The 18632-nt window shown below is 39.7% G+C and overlaps 1 protein-coding gene across 1 annotated transcript in view; it reads right to left on the reverse strand.

The window, feature by feature from the left end:
• LOC104636407 (uncharacterized) overlaps window positions 1-18632 on the reverse strand; it is a 202107-nt gene that overhangs the window by 84355 nt on the left and 99120 nt on the right. Inside the window, 1 exon segment of the mRNA XM_075761610.1 lies at window positions 5442-5564. Coding sequence (XP_075617725.1) covers window positions 5442-5564 — 123 coding nt within the window.

Below are 18632 nucleotides of genomic sequence, written 5' to 3' on the forward strand. Positions count from 1 at the left end.
TTATTTTGAGCACATTTCTTGCTGCAGTACTACCACGAAGAGACAAATGCAGAAAGATGACACTATTTGCCTAGGAGAGTGCAACAGCTACTCGCAGCTATTGATCCCAGCTGGCTCCGAATGCGGCAGGGGAATGCGTAAGGTCAGACAAATGACCCCCAGCCTTCATTTCTTCTCAAGAGCCCGAGACAAATGCTTAAAAATGAAAATCAGGAATTTCCAAAAGAATTACTCAAGAGTAGAAATAAAATTAAATTCCCAATAAGGTTTGCAAATATAGCTATGAACGGCTTAGGAGAGTTTCTGCCTGGATCTTCTCTGCAGCCGTGCACAAACATCACGCAGTGCTCCTGTCTAAATTCAATAGTCTCCGGAAAACCACGGAAGTCTGACTGCATAATGCTAAATAGCATTTAAAATGCACAATTAATCCTTAATCTTAGTTAACATCGTTCCCTTTATAAGAGGAGTAAAGGAACCCTTGAATTTTATCAACTGGGATCTGAAATTAAAAGCAGTAATTATGCTTTTCATTTGTGACTAAAGATACTAATTTGACAGTTAGGAGCAAGCATAAATAAACAATATTTAAATGTAAAAACAGGTATTGCTTCTTGTTAAATTCACTTCAGATGATCAGACATCTACCAGTATTCTGGATGTACAAACTAATGGAGAAGAAAATGTGCATTTTTCAGCCTCTGTCAGAGTCCTTCGCAGCTTTTTTATATTTTGAAACTTTAATTGTAGTTTTCTGACTCAGCTATAAGAACCCATGTTGGTGTCTCAGGGTACCCGAGAGCACCTAACAGGGTTGAAATACCAGAAATTAGGTTTTGTCTTCTTTTCTCTCACAATTCTTTTTCTCTTCCTTTTTGAAATGCTGTAAAAAACCCCAATATGTTAAAATATCTTAGTTATTGAGATTATTCACCCAGGGTCTGTTAAGGTCACAAGATGGAGTTGTCTGTTCCCCTAATTCTCCGAGGTGGATATTATGTGGGCACAGTAATTCTGTCACAAATAATTAGATAACTGTTACACAATTCCTGCAACTGGTTTTACTTCCATATCTCAAAACAAGGTCTTGAAATAGAGGAAGATGAAGAAGACCGAGTGGCTTCACCTCACCTAGGACTGCCTTCACTCTACTGCTCTAAGATTTGAGCTCGCATGGAGCAGTATTTGTTGCACCTGTAATCGGAACTGGTATATTTTTATTTTTGTGAAATATAATTTACATTCCGTATTCTCCTTCTATTGAAATGTTCCTGAAAATAACTAACTCTGTGTCATGGCATGCCATAGTGTTGTGAGCCACATGCAACGTTCTGAGATAAGACAATGCAAAAGCATCCTGAATCTCTCCAACGGACTAATTTCTCTTCTTCTATTAAAAAATTAAATAAATTTTAAAAAATTAGAAAAAAGATTCCTTGGCATTTCCCTAGAGGTGCATGGTATTAAGTCCTTCAAGTTTTTTCACAGAACATAGCAGAAGCCTGGTGCAGTGATTTGTTGGGCAAGGAAAGCAGTCCAAACACAGAATTAGCATGTCCATTACTTTTTGGCAAAACCCACAGAATTTGACAAGAATAAGTTACGATTGACACCTCGAACCTCGCAGACTAAATAAATGTTGAGGTCATTTTAATAAACATTTTCTTCCTCTTAGACAAATCCCTCAGTATTCCTTTTAGTACAGCTACTAACTCTTCCGTGGCAGCAGTGTTTGGAGAGTTCCCCTCTGACCCCGGATCAGGCTAAACCAGTGACAGCGGTGACTATTACATTACCGGGGAAAACAGCGGTGGCCTTGCAAAGTCACACACCGGCTCCGGAGCCAGCCGCTCCAAAAGTCCCTCTGGCAAAGGTCAGGAGACCTGCCAGGGCTCCAAGGATTGACCGAAACCCCCGGGGACGGGGTTGCGGTGATTGCAATATTACTCTAATCAGTAAAATAAAAGCTTCTTTTCATCAACAGCTAATCGTAGGACTTCATTTGTCTCTAACTTCCTTCACTTGCCTTGACAGATTGAGAGCACAATAATATAAATAAGAAATGACAGTTTACCAAAGAAGGTTAACATAAGATCACAACCTTTTTTTACCGGACTTTGGGAGCTCATTCACGTGTGAAAACGCACTTTCGTAGCTGTAGCCTCAGCATGCCTTACAGATCTCAACTTATGCCAGTAATTATGTTTTAAAATGGTATTTATGTCCAGAAAATACCATTTCTACTTTTTGTGATGTTCGAGTAGAATTATCACCAACAAGAAGTCAGTGGTACCTCTGCTTAACAAATAAGGAGGTATTGCGCACGCGCGCACACACACACACACACGCTTCCTCTCCCTTAGATGAAATTACAGTTTTCTGAGTTCGCCCACAGACAGGAACCAGACTGCCCCACGAACACTGAACGCCAGTACGGATGCATAGAGAACAGAATCAGGCCGACAGTCATATACTAATAAATGTCAAATGTTAATTTGCTGTATTATTTGTGCAGCGATTTACATCCAAACCCTTCTCCATCATTAATTTCCATCAGACACACGAAGAGCGAAAGGTAAGCGTGAGCTTTATGTCAAAATCTGTAATGCCTACATGACTATCTGCCAGAAAATATTTCTCTGTCAGATAAGAAAACTGAAGTTCTGTCCATGAACACTGGAGAGTAAAATCCGCAGTACAACATGTAGGTAATTACTTTTGAAAGGCTAATCAGTTCACTGCTCTGGCTGGTATGTCTATACAGATGCACGTGCCTTCACCTTACTACAACTTGCCTCTTGATGGAAGTACCCCTCGCTGAAGTGAAGTAAGACTTTACATACCACGTAACTCCAAACGACATATCCCATCATAAGAGCCCCTGGTGAGTTAGAAAAGACCCTTTACAGGCCTCGGAAGGGAATTAGGCCCTTGGTCTCCTAAAAATGCTCACAAAACCCCCAGCTATTATTGATCAAATCAGCAGTACACTTCATTGTGTTGTTGGATTAGTGAATTTTTATCCACTTTCCCTTCTTTAGCATTAAACAGCTACAAATGGCTAAAACCATATTTATTTTTTTATTTATTAAAATCCAGTTATTTCCTGACATCTTTTCTTTTTATCTATTTTGTTTCTGAAAAACAAGATCAATCTTTGCACTAATAATGACTTACTGAATAAAATCTGTACTACTTCCATGGTGCTTTTCTAACGATACGCCTTATTTGTACCTTAGCTTATAAAAAAGCCCCTGTACACCAATTGATCATTTCAGTCACCAGCGAAATAAAACCAACCACAAGACAGATAATGGGAGCAGAACAATAGTACACATCTATTTAAACACTTGAGTTTAGACTAAGGGGTAACATAAAGCACAATGATGCTATAAAGAAAGAACGAACATAACTACCCAGAACAACTATAAGCCTTATTCCTCCAAAAACGCTGGCTAACCTGAATGAGAAGCTGTTTTACTCTCATCTGCAAAATGAGCCCTTTGAGCAACGCAGAGGCATCAATAAAACACCAATTCAGTGTCACGTCCTGAAAGCCCAGCACCTTCCAGCAGCACACAGAGTTTTGTCTGGAAGCTCTCTTTTCCCATATGTAGGAATCAAGCACTAAGTTACTTATATTGTGACATCTGATGGTTAGACTTTGGCTGAAGAAGCCATCTTGCAAGTCAATATAGCTTATATGCTCATGGTCATCATCTCCACAAGAGTTCAGGTGTAATTCGTGTCACCGCTGTGTTCACTTTGTTTTATGACTTGAGCGTTTCTGGTTTATTGTACGTTTCCATTTTTCTCTGAAGGTTTCAAAAAGCAGCTTCAAAATGGCTAATAATGCATTCTCCTATAATTCCTGATTACGTAATGTGTAGTACAAGAATCAAATCTGTTCTGTTTGAGTTTTTAAGGAATGTCAAAATACTAGAATTTAAAGTATATTTTAGGAATAGCAGAATTGTGCAGAAGGAACACTAATTTAACTAACTTATTAACACAAAACTATTTTAATGGAAACGGGACTCCTGCATGCTAAGCAAATTTAGGATTACAATCAGTAGGACCTCTGCTTTCAAAAACTTGAGATTTTGAAAACCTTAAGAGGAAAGAGAAGACTGAGGTGAAATAGCAGGAATCTGTGAATCATGCATAGGATTGCTGCCTTGATCTCTCAAAAGACCAAAATGAAAGCATGGAGGACCATAATGAAAAACTTCAATCAAACCAAAATAACCATCTACAGCTTATTTACACTGTCAAGTTGGATAGCAAATGATAGCTTGCTGTGGAAAATAATTCTACAATCTTCTCATGAAAATAGGAGTGCAGCCAAATAAATTATAAAGTTAGGATAAAGAATATGACCACAGCTGAGAAAGACATTGTTTTGTACAAACCTTATGAAAGGAGTTGAAGGACAATGGTAAAATGAAATCTTGGAAGAAAGGAATTTGTGAGATACTATGCCACAAGAAAAGCCAGAGAAGGTGGTTTCTTGTGAAAAGATGATAATACAGTTCATGAAAACCTACCTAGCACCTTTCAACTTGAGGTAATCAAAAAACATCAACGATATACTTACTGCAGCAATGAAATGCAGTCGAGGGTGCAATCCAGGCACACAGCCAGGGCACACAAGATCATATAGCAGCGAGCATTCATTACTTGTGTTAGAGGAGAGTTCAGGAAGGAACTGCTCTGGCCCGCAATACAGTACACCTTGGCTACTTTACACCTGATCTCCTCTACCTTTAGACTCTGATGATGCAAAAAAAATAGTGGCTGTAGGTCAACAGATCAGACGGGCTTGTTTACACCCAAGCTATGTTTACCAATGCATTTTTAAGAAGTCTAACCATCATTCATTATGTGTTCTAACATAAGCTTATGTGATGTTTTGCTTCTACAGAAAGTCAAGCTTATGCATAAGAACAAATTTTACCCCATAATGCACTAACTAGACTTACAGTTCCCTTAGGAAGAAGACAAATGGGTTTATGTAGCATGTGGTTTTAAATCCTTTTTTATTCGGTTAATCTCTAGCTGTGGAATTGTGATTGAAATGCAAAAATGTATGTGTATTTTCTGATAAGAACCATTTTGTTTTAGAGACAGACAAAATGTTATCAAACATATACACTTTCTTCAGGTTTTTAAATTGATGATGGAAATTCCATAATCAGAACATGACACAGTCAATCCAGGTTAAGTGATAACATTTTTTCAAAGAAAAGAAACAAAACCCCAACCCTTTGAAGTGTTCTTACAGTTACATCTTCATAATCCAGACATGAGAAGATCTGCACCCTTGACAACTCTGAGTATACGCTCTTCAGCTGGCTCCAGATAAAAGCTAACATTTCCTTTTCCTTTCCAATGTCTTTTCTCATTTCTTAATAGCAAGGAGACACAGTACAAAATGTTACCTCCACATGATTTTCCATCCTCCTCTAGTTTCTGGCCAGCTGGACATTTGCAATGGTAGCTGCCGATGGTGTTACAGCACTGGTCATGACAGCCACCATTCTCAGTGGTGCACTCATTTACGTCTGTCGGAAGAAAGTACATGGCAGCTGGTAAAGAGAGGGCATTGACCACATTACCTCGTTATCTGAGGACAATCGTGCATGATTCTGATGTTACAAAGTGAGAAAGTTACTGAGACATAGAGCTAAGGACCCTGAAGGCAACCACAGGAGCAGCGACTCCCGGCTACGTTGATGGGAGTCACCCCAACTCAACCAAGAGGTGCAACGGTGGGATTGTTCCTCTCCCACTTCTGCACAAGGTGAGCTGCAGAGTCCACCCAGCTCCAGCTCCTGGCTATACCCAACTCGCCCACTTCCCACTTCTCTGCAGCAAGATCAGGAACTTGCTTTATACCATCATTTCCGCCAGCTCGTCTGTGCATTAGGTTGCTTCTAGCAGTCAGGGCAGAGATGAGAAATCTCTGAAAGATGGTAGTATTTTTAAATCAATCAAGGTCCTTCTTTCTTTCAGATATGTGTGCACTAGTATCTACACACCTTACTTATTCACCTGATCAAGTTAGTGCTTGCCTGCATGCAAAAATGGAACTTTACACATTATGAACAAAGAACATTAAAGAACCACATGCATAAATAAATGTCCTCTGCCAATGGCAGAGAAAAATCAATAGTGAAGACATTTGCTTTTTAACCCGTGTACATGTATACCCTACATAAGAATTTCTGAAGAAATGTGATGGAAGTCATCAGACCAGTAATACTGCTCTGTTGAACAGAATCAGAAACAACAGATGGTATGGAAGTATTTCCAAACTAGAAAATTTGTCAAATGGGATAGTAAATGTAACAAAACCAGCAAGTATTTGCTGCACTAATTTCATATATTCTGGAATGCATACGTGTGCAATGCTTTCCTGCTTGCTTTGTTCTCTCTGAAGTGTTAATGTCACACAGACACGGAATTAATCAGTGCAGGGGCAAGCAGGGACAGCAACGAACCTGCTAAAGAATAACGGGCTCTGGGTGTCTTTCTCAGTTTTTTGACAAATGCCTTGAACTGGCTTGCTGGCAGAACAGACCTCCTCGGCATATTGGTAAGGGCAAAGCCAGGGCTAAGGGGACACACCACGTTCTGAAACTCTGGCATGAGGACACAGGGGACAGATCTCACATCCACAAGGCCTTTGGCACTGGTAGAGATCACACGGTGCATTCAGGCTAGGAAGCAAGAGGAGCAGGAGGCAGAAGATTAAGCAACAGAAGATAAACATCATCACGACTGTAAAAATCTCAGGCAGTTACTTCATATTAGCGACACTCCACGTCTCCAATGGGGAAATGTGGCTTTTTGAAAACTTCTAATTAGATTCTGGTCAAAAGAAATACAAAGTGCTGTAAAGAGAAATCAAAAAAAGAAAGAATTTCACATTCCTGCAAGAGAGGCGAGAGCCTTTCAACTGCAATCCTTAGCTGTTAATGACTACGATTTACCAAGGTTTGTTAGTTCTTTGATGAGCTTGAGCTTAACTTTACTAGTTCATTTCTGATCCTGCCTAAAACCCACAGGTTAAAAGAAATTTTTGAGGAGGTTTCAGACTATTAAAAAGCTAAAAGAAAAGTGTATCATAAAACACTCAGTAAAGTGCTACTGAAGAGGCACAAACTCACTAAAACAATCTCATTTCTAAATCCAGCCTAATGACTGACACAACAAAACTTTCTTTGTCCTCAGTAATACTGAAACACTGGTAAGCTATATAAAAAAATATATATTCAGTTATCTCAGAGCTACACAACAAACCCAATCCTAACTTGCGTGAAGTCAGCAAGGCTCCTCTCAATTTCATGGGAACGTAATTTAGACAGAAACTTTTCCGAAGAAAAACACTTCCCCCCCCCCGCCCCCCCGCTCCAAAATGCAAAAACAAATCGTACCAAAATAAGACATTCGTCTGTTCGCTTCTCTTCAGCAAGACGACAGAGAGAACATATGACAAGCGACAGATTTTAGACATATTCCTCAAAGCACTGGAAGAAGGCACGCTAGCGCTGAGCATCGTGCAGAAGATCGACAAAACGGACATGTTCCAAATGATTTACTCCCTCTAACTAGCAGACATCTTGATGTGCCTTGTGGTAATAAACAGTAATGAGCCACATAATAACCCTGCTCCACGGCTTCAACTTCTATTTATACTAACAGTATTGAAAACTAATAAAATCTCTTGCTCTTTTTCTTTTTTAAACAAAATAATGGGAAGAGCTACTTTATTCTTCTTCACTGAGTTTAGCACCTACCGTGCTACACGACCTCCTAGCATAAAATATTGACTAAATGATGTGGTCTACAATACAGAGCTCAATTGATTAACACCAGTGTCTGTATTTTGAACCTAAATATTGGAAGAAAACCTTTCTAGCTGAGGAGCTCATCATTATCCTCTTGATTTCACTAGGGTATAATACATTCGGAAGCGTACAGTGCTACTGCATACTAATGTATAGAACATTTTTCCTTTTGATTGCAGCATGTTTCTATTTGCAATCGGAAATCTTTTTCTTTCTTGTTCAGCATAAAATGCTGTGGTCTACCTATGAGTTTTGCCCCCCCCCCCCCCCCCCCCCCAAAGTACTGGTGCTATATGACCGATAACCTCATCATCTTCTTCCAACTCTGTCTTCTTAACGCTCTGTCCAGGATTTCCTTGTCTCTGCCTTAATACTTGTTTTCATCCTTTGATGAAATGTTTTCATCTATTTCTTTGCTGCTTCTTACACAGAAATCCACTGGTTTTTCCATTATATTCAGAAACCCTGACTTTTCTTCCACACAGCTCAAACCCAAACACCTCATTTAAAGCTAATCAGAAATTAACTTATAGTTTATTGTAAGACAGCAAAATAAGCTTTTTGATACAGCTTTATCCCTATTCAACAGCATTTGCATTTGAAGGCATACCCTCACTAGGTATAAACCGTACTAGTTTTAACCTTAATGTTAGGAAAATTTGCTCTCTAAGCATCTGTGCTGTCTCCTGTACAAGACCTTCTCCACTGCCTGCACCCTGCCAAGTTGTTTTGTACAACCCAGTAATAAAGGTCAGAAGTTGCCTCAGTCCAAGAAGCACAGCAAAAAAATGATCTGAATGTGAAGTAATAAAGAATGTGTTTTACATTTGTAAAGAGACGGTTCATATAGCTCTTATAAGCCACAAACAGCTGTTCTATATTCCTAAAACACAGAGTAGTTAGAATTTTAAAATCCGATTATAGCTTTGCCACTGTAAAAAAAGGGGAAAAACCCAGCAAAAGCAATTCTGTCAAATGATAAATTTCTGTCTGCTTTCCATATTCAATGTCACTCAAGGTTGCAAATATATTTGCCTTTTGAATAGCAAGAAAAATGACAGAAAATTTCTGACACGTAACAAGTCTGCCAGGTTAGGTCTGACAAAAGTTCAATGTTATCAAGACTATCAATCCATTTGTAATGACATGTTGTAGATGCTTCAAAAAAATAAATGCGATGTTTGCTACTGCAATGCTTCACATTTATTTATAGAGCCAATGTTGCAACACAAAAACGTTATCCATGGGACATACTCTATGTGAGCTTTCAATCCTGCCATGTGGAGTCTTAAAGAAAAAAACCCTGAAAACTTCTTCATCTGGATTAACTTAATATTAATGTTACACATGATCTTTCTACCACACGTGTGGGAAAAAAATCCACAGCCTATTTTAAATCCACCAGTACTCCAAAATGTGGGTTGTAGACACGTGCCTATGTCCGTCCCACGCTCCCTGCACACGTGTTCTTATAGAAGTGTGCTACATAACAAGGTAGTCTTTTCTCTAAAAATCTCATCAAATATTTGATATGTAGGGGAGCATGCCTTTTTTTTTCATGCAACGGATTACCTTTGCCCCATTAAATATGCCTAGGAGCTATGTGCTAAATGGAGAAGGACTGACTCCAATCCCTTTACTTCTGTATTCTTGTTTAGTGCTACCTACTCTCTGTCTGAAAATATCATACCACCTAGCAAGTCCGGAGACAACCCCAGCTCCAGGCAAAACCACCTTTCACCAAGTTTTTATGCAAGTCTAGGTGATTTCAGATTTCCTACAAGTAAATGAAAACTTAAATAAAAGCAGACACTGGACAAAGTGGTTTTCATTGGTAATTCCCATTTTAAATCTAACAGAAGTGACCTGCACTATTACTAGCTTTCAAATGTAGCAAGCAGATGAAGAAAAAAAAAAAAAAAAATCAGTCTGAAAAGCAGAAATACATTAGGGCAGAGTCTGCTCTACACTGAGCTATTGGTGGGGGCTGCAGCTCTGCAGGTCCTCTGCATGGAGCTGAATTCAGCATCTTTAAAACCCAGCACGGGATTAAGCCTGCCCTGACCGCACGGCCGGACAGACTGGCTGAAGGAGAAGGTGTCTGCACCGAGCAGGAACGACCCTGCAAGGAGAGAGCGATGTTCTGCAGCAGAAAAACAAGGGACTGAACCATCGTTTAATTTTGGCAACAATTGGTACATTGAGATCTATGGGACACACCAGCTAACCCATTGCCTAGAGGTTAAAGTATTTTTAAGTATATTTTACCTGTATAACAACTTCATGCAATAGGTATTAATATAAAAAAAGTCATTGTTAAGGTAACAAAAGAGAATCTCATATCTGCAGCCCACTATTTAAAACCTATTTTCCAAGGTTTCTATATTTATCAGCTGTATATGAGCAACAACTTTATTTCTTTAATGCAACGCATGCAAACTTGCCATTTCAGTGACCAGCTTTGGGGCTAACCTGTGCTCTGACCCGGAAGCCGCTGACTTCAGTGCATGTCAGAGCTCGCTGGACTTGTAATAAATCACTGAGGTGGAATAAAATCTGTAAAATCATTCACATTGTTATTGCAATACCACATGAAAAAAGCCCACCACGACAGAGAGGGGAGGTTATTTTGATTAGTTTAAAAGTGTTAGGCTAACACACCGTGCATCAATTAGGGGTCAAAGTAACGAGAACATATTTATTTAGGAGGAAGACGGCATTTCACTAATAAACACTTCTTCCCAGTTGGGATTTTCTCCTGAAGGCTATGAGGAAGATGGTCTAATTTCAGGAGTCCAAATGTTAAATATATTTATCTAAGAAAGAGGTTTGATTGCTCTCTCTAACAGGCACTGGCAGGTTATATTGACTTTAATAGCCATTTAGAGATGTAAATTCCTAACTCAGAAAACATAACTCAAACACTTTCAGCTACAACACCCTCACAGTGGTTAGAATCAAAACCTAAATATAGTTTGTAATGTGCAATTTAAATGCACCTATATGTGTACCTTAATCTATCTGAATGTCTGGTACACGAACAAAGGAGTATGTGTGCAACTGTATTACAGTTCGCTTTTATAAGGAGGTGTTATAGGCAAATGTCTGCGAATCATAGCGCACACTTGACAACTTCTCATTTACAGATCTAAATAATTTGATTCATTTTTTAAAAAGTGCTAAAGATCCAGAGAATAGGTAGCTGCTTAACTAACTTACAGTTTCGGACACCGCTTTTTAGAATTATGGCCCAGATGGTCTGCAACCAAAACCATATGTCTAAAAAATCCTGAAACCTGAGAAAGTTGATTTGAACTTTAAAGGCCACTCACTGCTATGACACAACGTAGTTCACACGAATGCATACGCACACACATCATAGCATCATTATACGTAAATATAACATAATGAGTAAATATACTGGACAGGCTGCAGAGCACAACGCTCACACCCCAGAGACTGCATTTGTCTTTTTCTGCATTTTGTGCAAGAGCTTTGTAACAGTTGTCTTTGAACAGTAATTGTCTCTAAAACATAAATTACATCCATCACTTCCAGCGCTAACCATAAATTATCTGCCTGAATAGAAAACAAAGCTGCTCATTCTGATAGTCAAGCGCAGTCCTACACGTGTATTGATTAAGCACTCTTAATGTTTTATTAGGTTTTCTTCCTCCACAAAGTCAATAACAGGATGAATATTTCTTCTTGTGCCGTTATGAAGTATCGTAAATCTGAGCTGCTATTAACAAGAGTCTGATTAGTGGAGCAAACTTCTCTGAGAGTTTGGCACAGACTCTTTGTGCGTGAACTCCCAGAAAACACCCGTCATTGCCACTCTCTCCATTGGCAGCTGTTGTACTCGTGCTTTCACAAGTTATCACCTCCTCTTTTCCAAGAGATTACTGCTGCACTCCTTCCTCTTTATCCCCGTGTCATGGGCGTACAGGCGGAGACTGTCAGTCACATAACGAACGCGTGCACGGCCCGCGCTCCCCGGGCACGTGGGGCTCTGCCGTGGTTTGCTTTCTGTTGTTACCGAGGCACCAAAAAATCCCATTTCATGAAACTTAGATGCAAAACCAAACATCAAACAAAGCTCCTTGTTAAACATACTTTGCTAGTATTAATTTTTCATTATTAAAATCATCATCTGAAGAAAAAAACAGATTCATCAATCATTTGCACTTGCTCACATTAAGAATAACTCCTTTGAAGTCAGAAGAAAACTTGGTAGAGGGGAAAAACAGGCTCAAAGTTTAAATAAGTGAAACAACAAGCTCTTCAAAACCAAGATGCTGGCAAGAACTGGTGTGTTAGACCAGGCCTGTAGCTAACCTAGTGCCATGGCAGAGCGCGTTCCGTGCCCAGGTACGGAGGTGGCCTGTTCCGCCCCAAGCTCTCCTCCTCCTGCTCTCTGCTAACTAAAGACCAGACTCAATTCTGAAAATCACCATTTAAAAGTCCTTTGACAATCTGTATCATGGGTTATGGCAGTCCTCCCTAACTATATACAGGGCTGCTCTCTTTTTTTTTTTTTTTTCTTTTCATTCCTAATGTCCTGAGCATAAATTACATTTTGCAACAATGACTTCCAAAATCAAACTGTTATGTGAAAAACTACTAACTTTGAATATATTTTTTTTTTAAATCCCTCTTTAAATTTCTCTATCAAGCAGGAACAACCATTTCCTAAAAGTGAAATACAGGACCTAAATCATGCATTTTCCTTTCTACACCAACTAGAGTAAATAAAACGAGGGGGCGGGGGGGGGGGAGAATCTATCACAGTACAATGAAATCCCATAATAGTACTCACTTTTAAAATACATTTTCCCAGACAAGGTATGAATAATTCAACTAAACATCCCAGAACATCTGAATTAAGCAACAACAGACTAACGGATGCTAATTGGCAATGATTGGAGATGATTGTGGAGTACGGCTAGAACTATGATTACAAACAGAGCTTATGCATCCAGCCCAAACCTCAAGTACCGTTGCTGCAATTAAAGATATTTTATCAAATTAGACAAGTGTTTGCCTTTGCCTGCTATGATGGTTATGAGCAAAACATAAAAGAAAGCCTCGTTTGCTGCAATGCAACTTTCCTTACATCAGAGCTCTGCCGAGACATGTTTCTGCTTTGACTTTTAATGCTACAAAAATGGTACCTTTTTTAGAAAGAATTCAGGACTCTGCAGCAACATCTTAAATGCCCTTGCTTCTGTCTAAAAGTGCTTTTGCCCTGAAAATTAATGCCATCCCAGCGAAAACAGGACAAATCTCTTCGGGTTATATCTAATTCCAGTACCAACAAGTGCTGGTTATGCACACACAAACAGAAGAAAAGACTTTGAACTTTGAAAGTTTGATTTCACAATATAAGCCCTTACATATTTTACAGGTAAGTAAACATTCTTTAAAGATCATTATTAGCAAGACTTCAAGACTCTTAGCAACTGGATTTCTTTCAAGGTTTGAGGTGCTAAATCCCAAGCAGGAATGGGGAGCACAAGCCAGGCAGGCGACTCCAGCCAAGCCAAGTCCTGGTGCCTAAAGGGGAGTTCACAAAGCACACCCTGAACCCCAGACAGGTTTGGGGCTTCCTGCATTCTGCTTTCCTGGGTAAGAAAATGAGAAAACGTCAGGCACTTGGTCACCAACTAAGGCTGCTTCTTTCCCAGTATTTTCTATTATTCCCAACAACTTCTCTCTCCTGCTGCTGTATTTCAAGAAAATTTACACGCAGAACTTCTGCCTTTCCTCCAGCTTCCCATGATCTCCTATAAACCAGATCTACAGAACTGAACTGAGAAATGATATAGAAAAAACAGGTATGCTAAGTCATTTCTAAAAGCTTAAGTTTTATACATCTCCATGAGAAACAGCTGCTTCCATGTTTTAAAAAAATCAAGGCTATGCAAAATTATGGAGGTTCTCAGGCCAAAATAGCTGGAGAGTGACAGCCAGTATATACACGTGTAAATAACCTGAAGGTACCCATGGGTTAGCTAGTGCCAACATCTTCAGGACCAAATACAAGCTCAGAGACATCAAAAGAGCACAGCAAGGAAACAAAGGCAGCAGCTCGTGCATTCTACTCAACATGTATTTTTAAGAGATTTAAGATGTCACCTCCTATGAAGAGCGCTGCAATAGTCCAACACATAAACAACAAAAGCAGAGATAAAGACAGAGCTGTACGTTGTTGATGCCTTTCAGTCTCACCAGGATAAAACTTGAACGAACAATTTCAAACAGCAATAAATACGCTTGCTCCAGCTAAAACCTGTAATGATGGGTCAGATTCTACCAAATCAGTGGTGGCATACTTTGGTACCCGTGTGCAACGTGGGATGCTTAAAAGCTCTGCTACACTATTACTCGGAAATCCATACACAGCAGCAATGAGTTTATGACAGCAGGAGTCCGAGCGGGAAGAGCTCCAGCCAGCAGGAACAGGGAATTGGGCGCTACAAGAACAGCTTATTTGGAAACCGGCTTCCAAACATTCATGTAAAGGAAACTGAAATCACGGTTTTAGATTCTAGATAGAGAAAAGACAACAAAGTGCTATTATAATGTAGTATAAAGTAAGTGTTTATTTGAGATTTGTCTCCATCTTTGTTCTGTATTTGGAAAAAGAACTGATCAATATAAGCAAGTGTACAGCTGCTTTTCTCTAAGCCTGTAAAATAAATGTCTTGAATCCAGGAGCATCCTTGCTTCCGCTGCAACACTATGGAAAAGGGACACTTGAAGCGTTTCACAGTAAATTTTGGTACTTCAACTCACGTTGGGGCAGGCTCTCACCTGGTGCAAACCACGATTCGATGTCACGCCAGCAGTGTGACCAGACCCGTACGTGCAAAGCGGTGGGTGCTGCTGCAGAAGGAACCCCCCCCCGCAGAGCACGGGTCAAGCCACACCGCCTGCCTACAGCCCCCGTTGCGGGACCAAAGCCACAAGTCCAGGAGATGCTGCCTAACATACGAACAGGCTGATTATTACAATAGTACAGTCTGAGGAAGCTAACAAATTAAGAAGCTTAAATTTCAGGGCACTCCTATTGTAATAAGCTAGTTCCTTATGAACTATTCTTTTTCATAATATAATTAACCCCAGGACTAAGCGCATGAGCAAATTAGTTCATTTTTCACACGAATAATGAATTTTTTTTCTTTTTTTTCCCCCAACCATTACGAACTGAAATGAATGTAAAAGATTTCTCAGCAAAGACAGGATGATGTGTGCCCGGCTTCTGGTTTAGAAAAGGAATTCATTATTGAGATTTAAGTGGAAGCTCCTATTTTCTTTTCTTATTTTTCTTAATAGTTGTCCTTGCCAGTCAATGTCAATCACCAGTAGAACAGACTTTACTCATCGTCAGATACAGCCTGGGATTAGATTGAACAGCAACGAATGGCACACCTCCGCTACCGACTTAAACGGGTTAAATATTTCTTTCTTCCTATATACTCCTGAATATTCTCTCCCATCTTTTGTTTTTCATTTCTAGAAGATCTTCCTAACAGTTACGTGGGCTGAATTACTCATTGCCCTGACAAAAATCCTCCGCTAACTATAGTTGTAAAGTCATCTCACTTTCTACTACAGAAAATCACTTTTTTGTAATCATTCCCCGCATGGCTGAAACCCAATCATACAACCAGGTCACTTGTTTTTAACAGACATAAATGAGAACTCGTTATTTGGTTTACACAGACATATGCCACTACCACTTAGCTGCACTCAGTCACCGTGCCTCCTAGTAACTGATCTTCTGTGTCAAGGGCAAAGGAACCCATGAAAAAAAAAAAAAAAGATTAAATCTTCATCAGTTTAATTTGTAAAGAAACCCAAGGGAAGTCATTATTCCCAGAGACTTCATTGCCTAATTTGTCTTCTGAATTCTTCTAACTTACCTGACACCAATGGGTGCTTGTTAACTATCGCTTGGTGTGACTACAGGGCAGCTTTGTTGAAGAGCGCAGTGTGCAACAGCCTACACACACAAAGAGCAGAATTGTTTGGTGCCGAGCACTTCCATGGAAGGGAATGGCCAGCTGTTTTGTTTAGTGCTAAGCAGGAACGAAATAGTTCAGAGAGGTCTGGATCCCTCTCGCCAGAAACAGCAGTGAGGTGAGCATCCTTTAACTGGAAGGAAATTCCCACTAAGGAATTCAAGCAGGACACGTGAACTTGGGTATAGAGTTATATCAAGCTTGAAAAAAAGACATGTACAGAACATTAACTTGCATCAAGTTTTTACCAGCGACAAGCTCAAAGCAAAGGACGGAAGAAATCAGATTTTCTTTTTGCAGTTAAATGAACAATGAGTAGCAAAGAACAGCTGGGATTTCTCAGGGCCTTTCCTAGCAGAACAGCACAGAGATCTCCTTTAAAACAAATAAATCAGGCTCAGCGTGATGGTGTAAGTCAGGCACTCTGCAGAAAGCACAATTTGGCAGAAAGTTACCTCGGCCTGACACCGGCATTTGAACCCGGGACCTTCACCACTTCTGCAGCACATGTGTTCACCACGCGTAGCGGCTGTCGTTAGCAGAGGTAGCAGACTTAGTTTTACAGCCTGGGAGTTCTGGTTATAAAAATATGTGATCTCAAGGTTTTTAAACTGTCAAATGTCAAAGGTGATCACAGGCAGAAATTAGAGGGCTGAAACTGTTAATCCTGCACTGCTAAAACTGATTCATGCCAGAGCCAGTTTTATGTAACCCAAACTTTACACTCTGGTTCCCAATAGAAACTAAATTTGCCTTTTAAATCTATCTGCATGTCAGGCATCTGGTTTTGATAGAGAGCCATACCTAATTTTTTCAGGGACTATAACCAAAAAGAAATTTGCATTTGTGTTTTCAGCAAGGCATCAGTGAGGTGGCATAAATAATTTAAAACTTCAAAGTTACTGCATCAGTTGGTCTTTTCAAACATGATCGTTTTACACTCTAAAACATGCGTTCCTCTACCTCTCTCCCCACAAACAGCAGACATTTTTTTATGTTCCTCAGTATTAACAAAGGGTATACTGTTGTAAAATCTTAAACAACAACACATTCCTATAAAATTTTTTGATTTAGGATAACCAACTATATTTTTTGAGCAGCAGTAAGGTCAAAGTATTAAATTTAACACTCTTAAACAGGACATGTATTAGAAATGAATTTACAGCTCTTAAGATCTATTGTAGATGTTCAATAAATTAAAACCAGACATCAAAGGGCAAAGATCATTAGGGGCAGAAAATCCAAACTTGGCCATACAGGCTGTGTGGAAATAAAGACGTATCCACCCGGCACTTGTGTGCAGCGCACGTAACTCAGGCAAAGACAAGTACATTCCACAGACGTGTGTATTATTTGGAGTCCTAGTCCTGTTTTCAGAAGAGTGAGGAAATAAATCAATAAATATGTTTATCTTGATCTTTAGCTCACTCTTCCAGACCACTCAGAACATCTAATTTAACCAAACCTCTTCAATCCAAGTGCTGCCAGCTCTTCAGCATGTGGGAAAACAGTTGTACAACGTACGTCAGAAGAATCCAAGGCTGAACAGCCTGGCCTGAACTTACTCCAGACTGGGTTGAGCACTATGTAAAACCAAGACCTTTCTTGCTACGTGCATACATCCCTCCTGAGCGTGGGCACCTCTGTGGGAGATGGCAGGGCCGGGGCTGTAGGTCGATGCCAATTCACAGCTCAGGTTTCCACATTTGGAATTTCACCCTTCAGTTGCAATCAAAAAATAAATTCCTCACATTCAACCCAGTCTAATTACTTTTTTGCATGGAAGAGACAGCCAAATTCATTCTGACGCACAAAAGGAAAGTGTGATATATGAGCAAAGTACATGTAGTATAATGTTATGGATGGTTCTGAAAATCTAGCCAGAAACATACGTCGCTCCTAACATCGTAGCTGTTGCCAACAGTTACCACCTAATGTTGTCTGAGAGACTGCAGTGATTTCATGTTCAAAGCAAAAGGCAAAGACTCTGGTATCTCAGATTCCATGCTGCCGTTACTGATGGCAACGGTGAATTTTTAACAACTGGAGAACATTCCTAGAGAAGGCAGCGATCATCTTCACCATGGGGGCTGCGTTCACTGCATACATCTCCCTGTGTTACTTAAAAAACACACCACCCCAAAACGCTGAAAGTTGGCCATGAAGCTTTCCGAGGAAGGAACTGATGCAGTGAGGCCATCAAGCTGATCTTCAATTACGGGATACTTAAGTTGGGAATTTTACTTTTTCTGTGTATACTGTACCACTTCTTAGCCCACCTAGAAACTTAAAAGGCTTAATTCTACTAACTACTTATTATACCTGTTCTCCAGGGTATATTACGAACATTAACAAACAGTGAAAAGAACTGACAGCATGTGGATACTTCTGCTCATTTTTTGTTGGTTTTTTTAATGCAGGAAAGGTGTGAACAGTGACCAACACATAACACTAAAACCTGGTTACTACATCACTAGACCAAAAGAACACAGGTACAAAGACAGGAGAAGACAAAATTAATAGTTTGACTTAATAGGCAATCTTATCTATAACATAAAGCCAAAAAGGATTATTTGGGAGTTATAGACAACCAAAATTATTAATGGAAATTGTTTTAGCAACTGGCCTTTTTACCTAGTAGCCAACCATGGTGCTACGATAGCCCACAGTTCACCTTTCCACTAGATATTACAGGGGTTTTAGTGAAATATTCTGTGGTGAGGACTGCCAATGTCTGGCGAGGCACAGCCCA

Source organism: Balearica regulorum, chromosome 9, assembly GCF_011004875.1.
Source record: "Balearica regulorum gibbericeps isolate bBalReg1 chromosome 9, bBalReg1.pri, whole genome shotgun sequence".
NCBI classification, from domain to species: Eukaryota; Metazoa; Chordata; class Aves; order Gruiformes; family Gruidae; genus Balearica; species Balearica regulorum.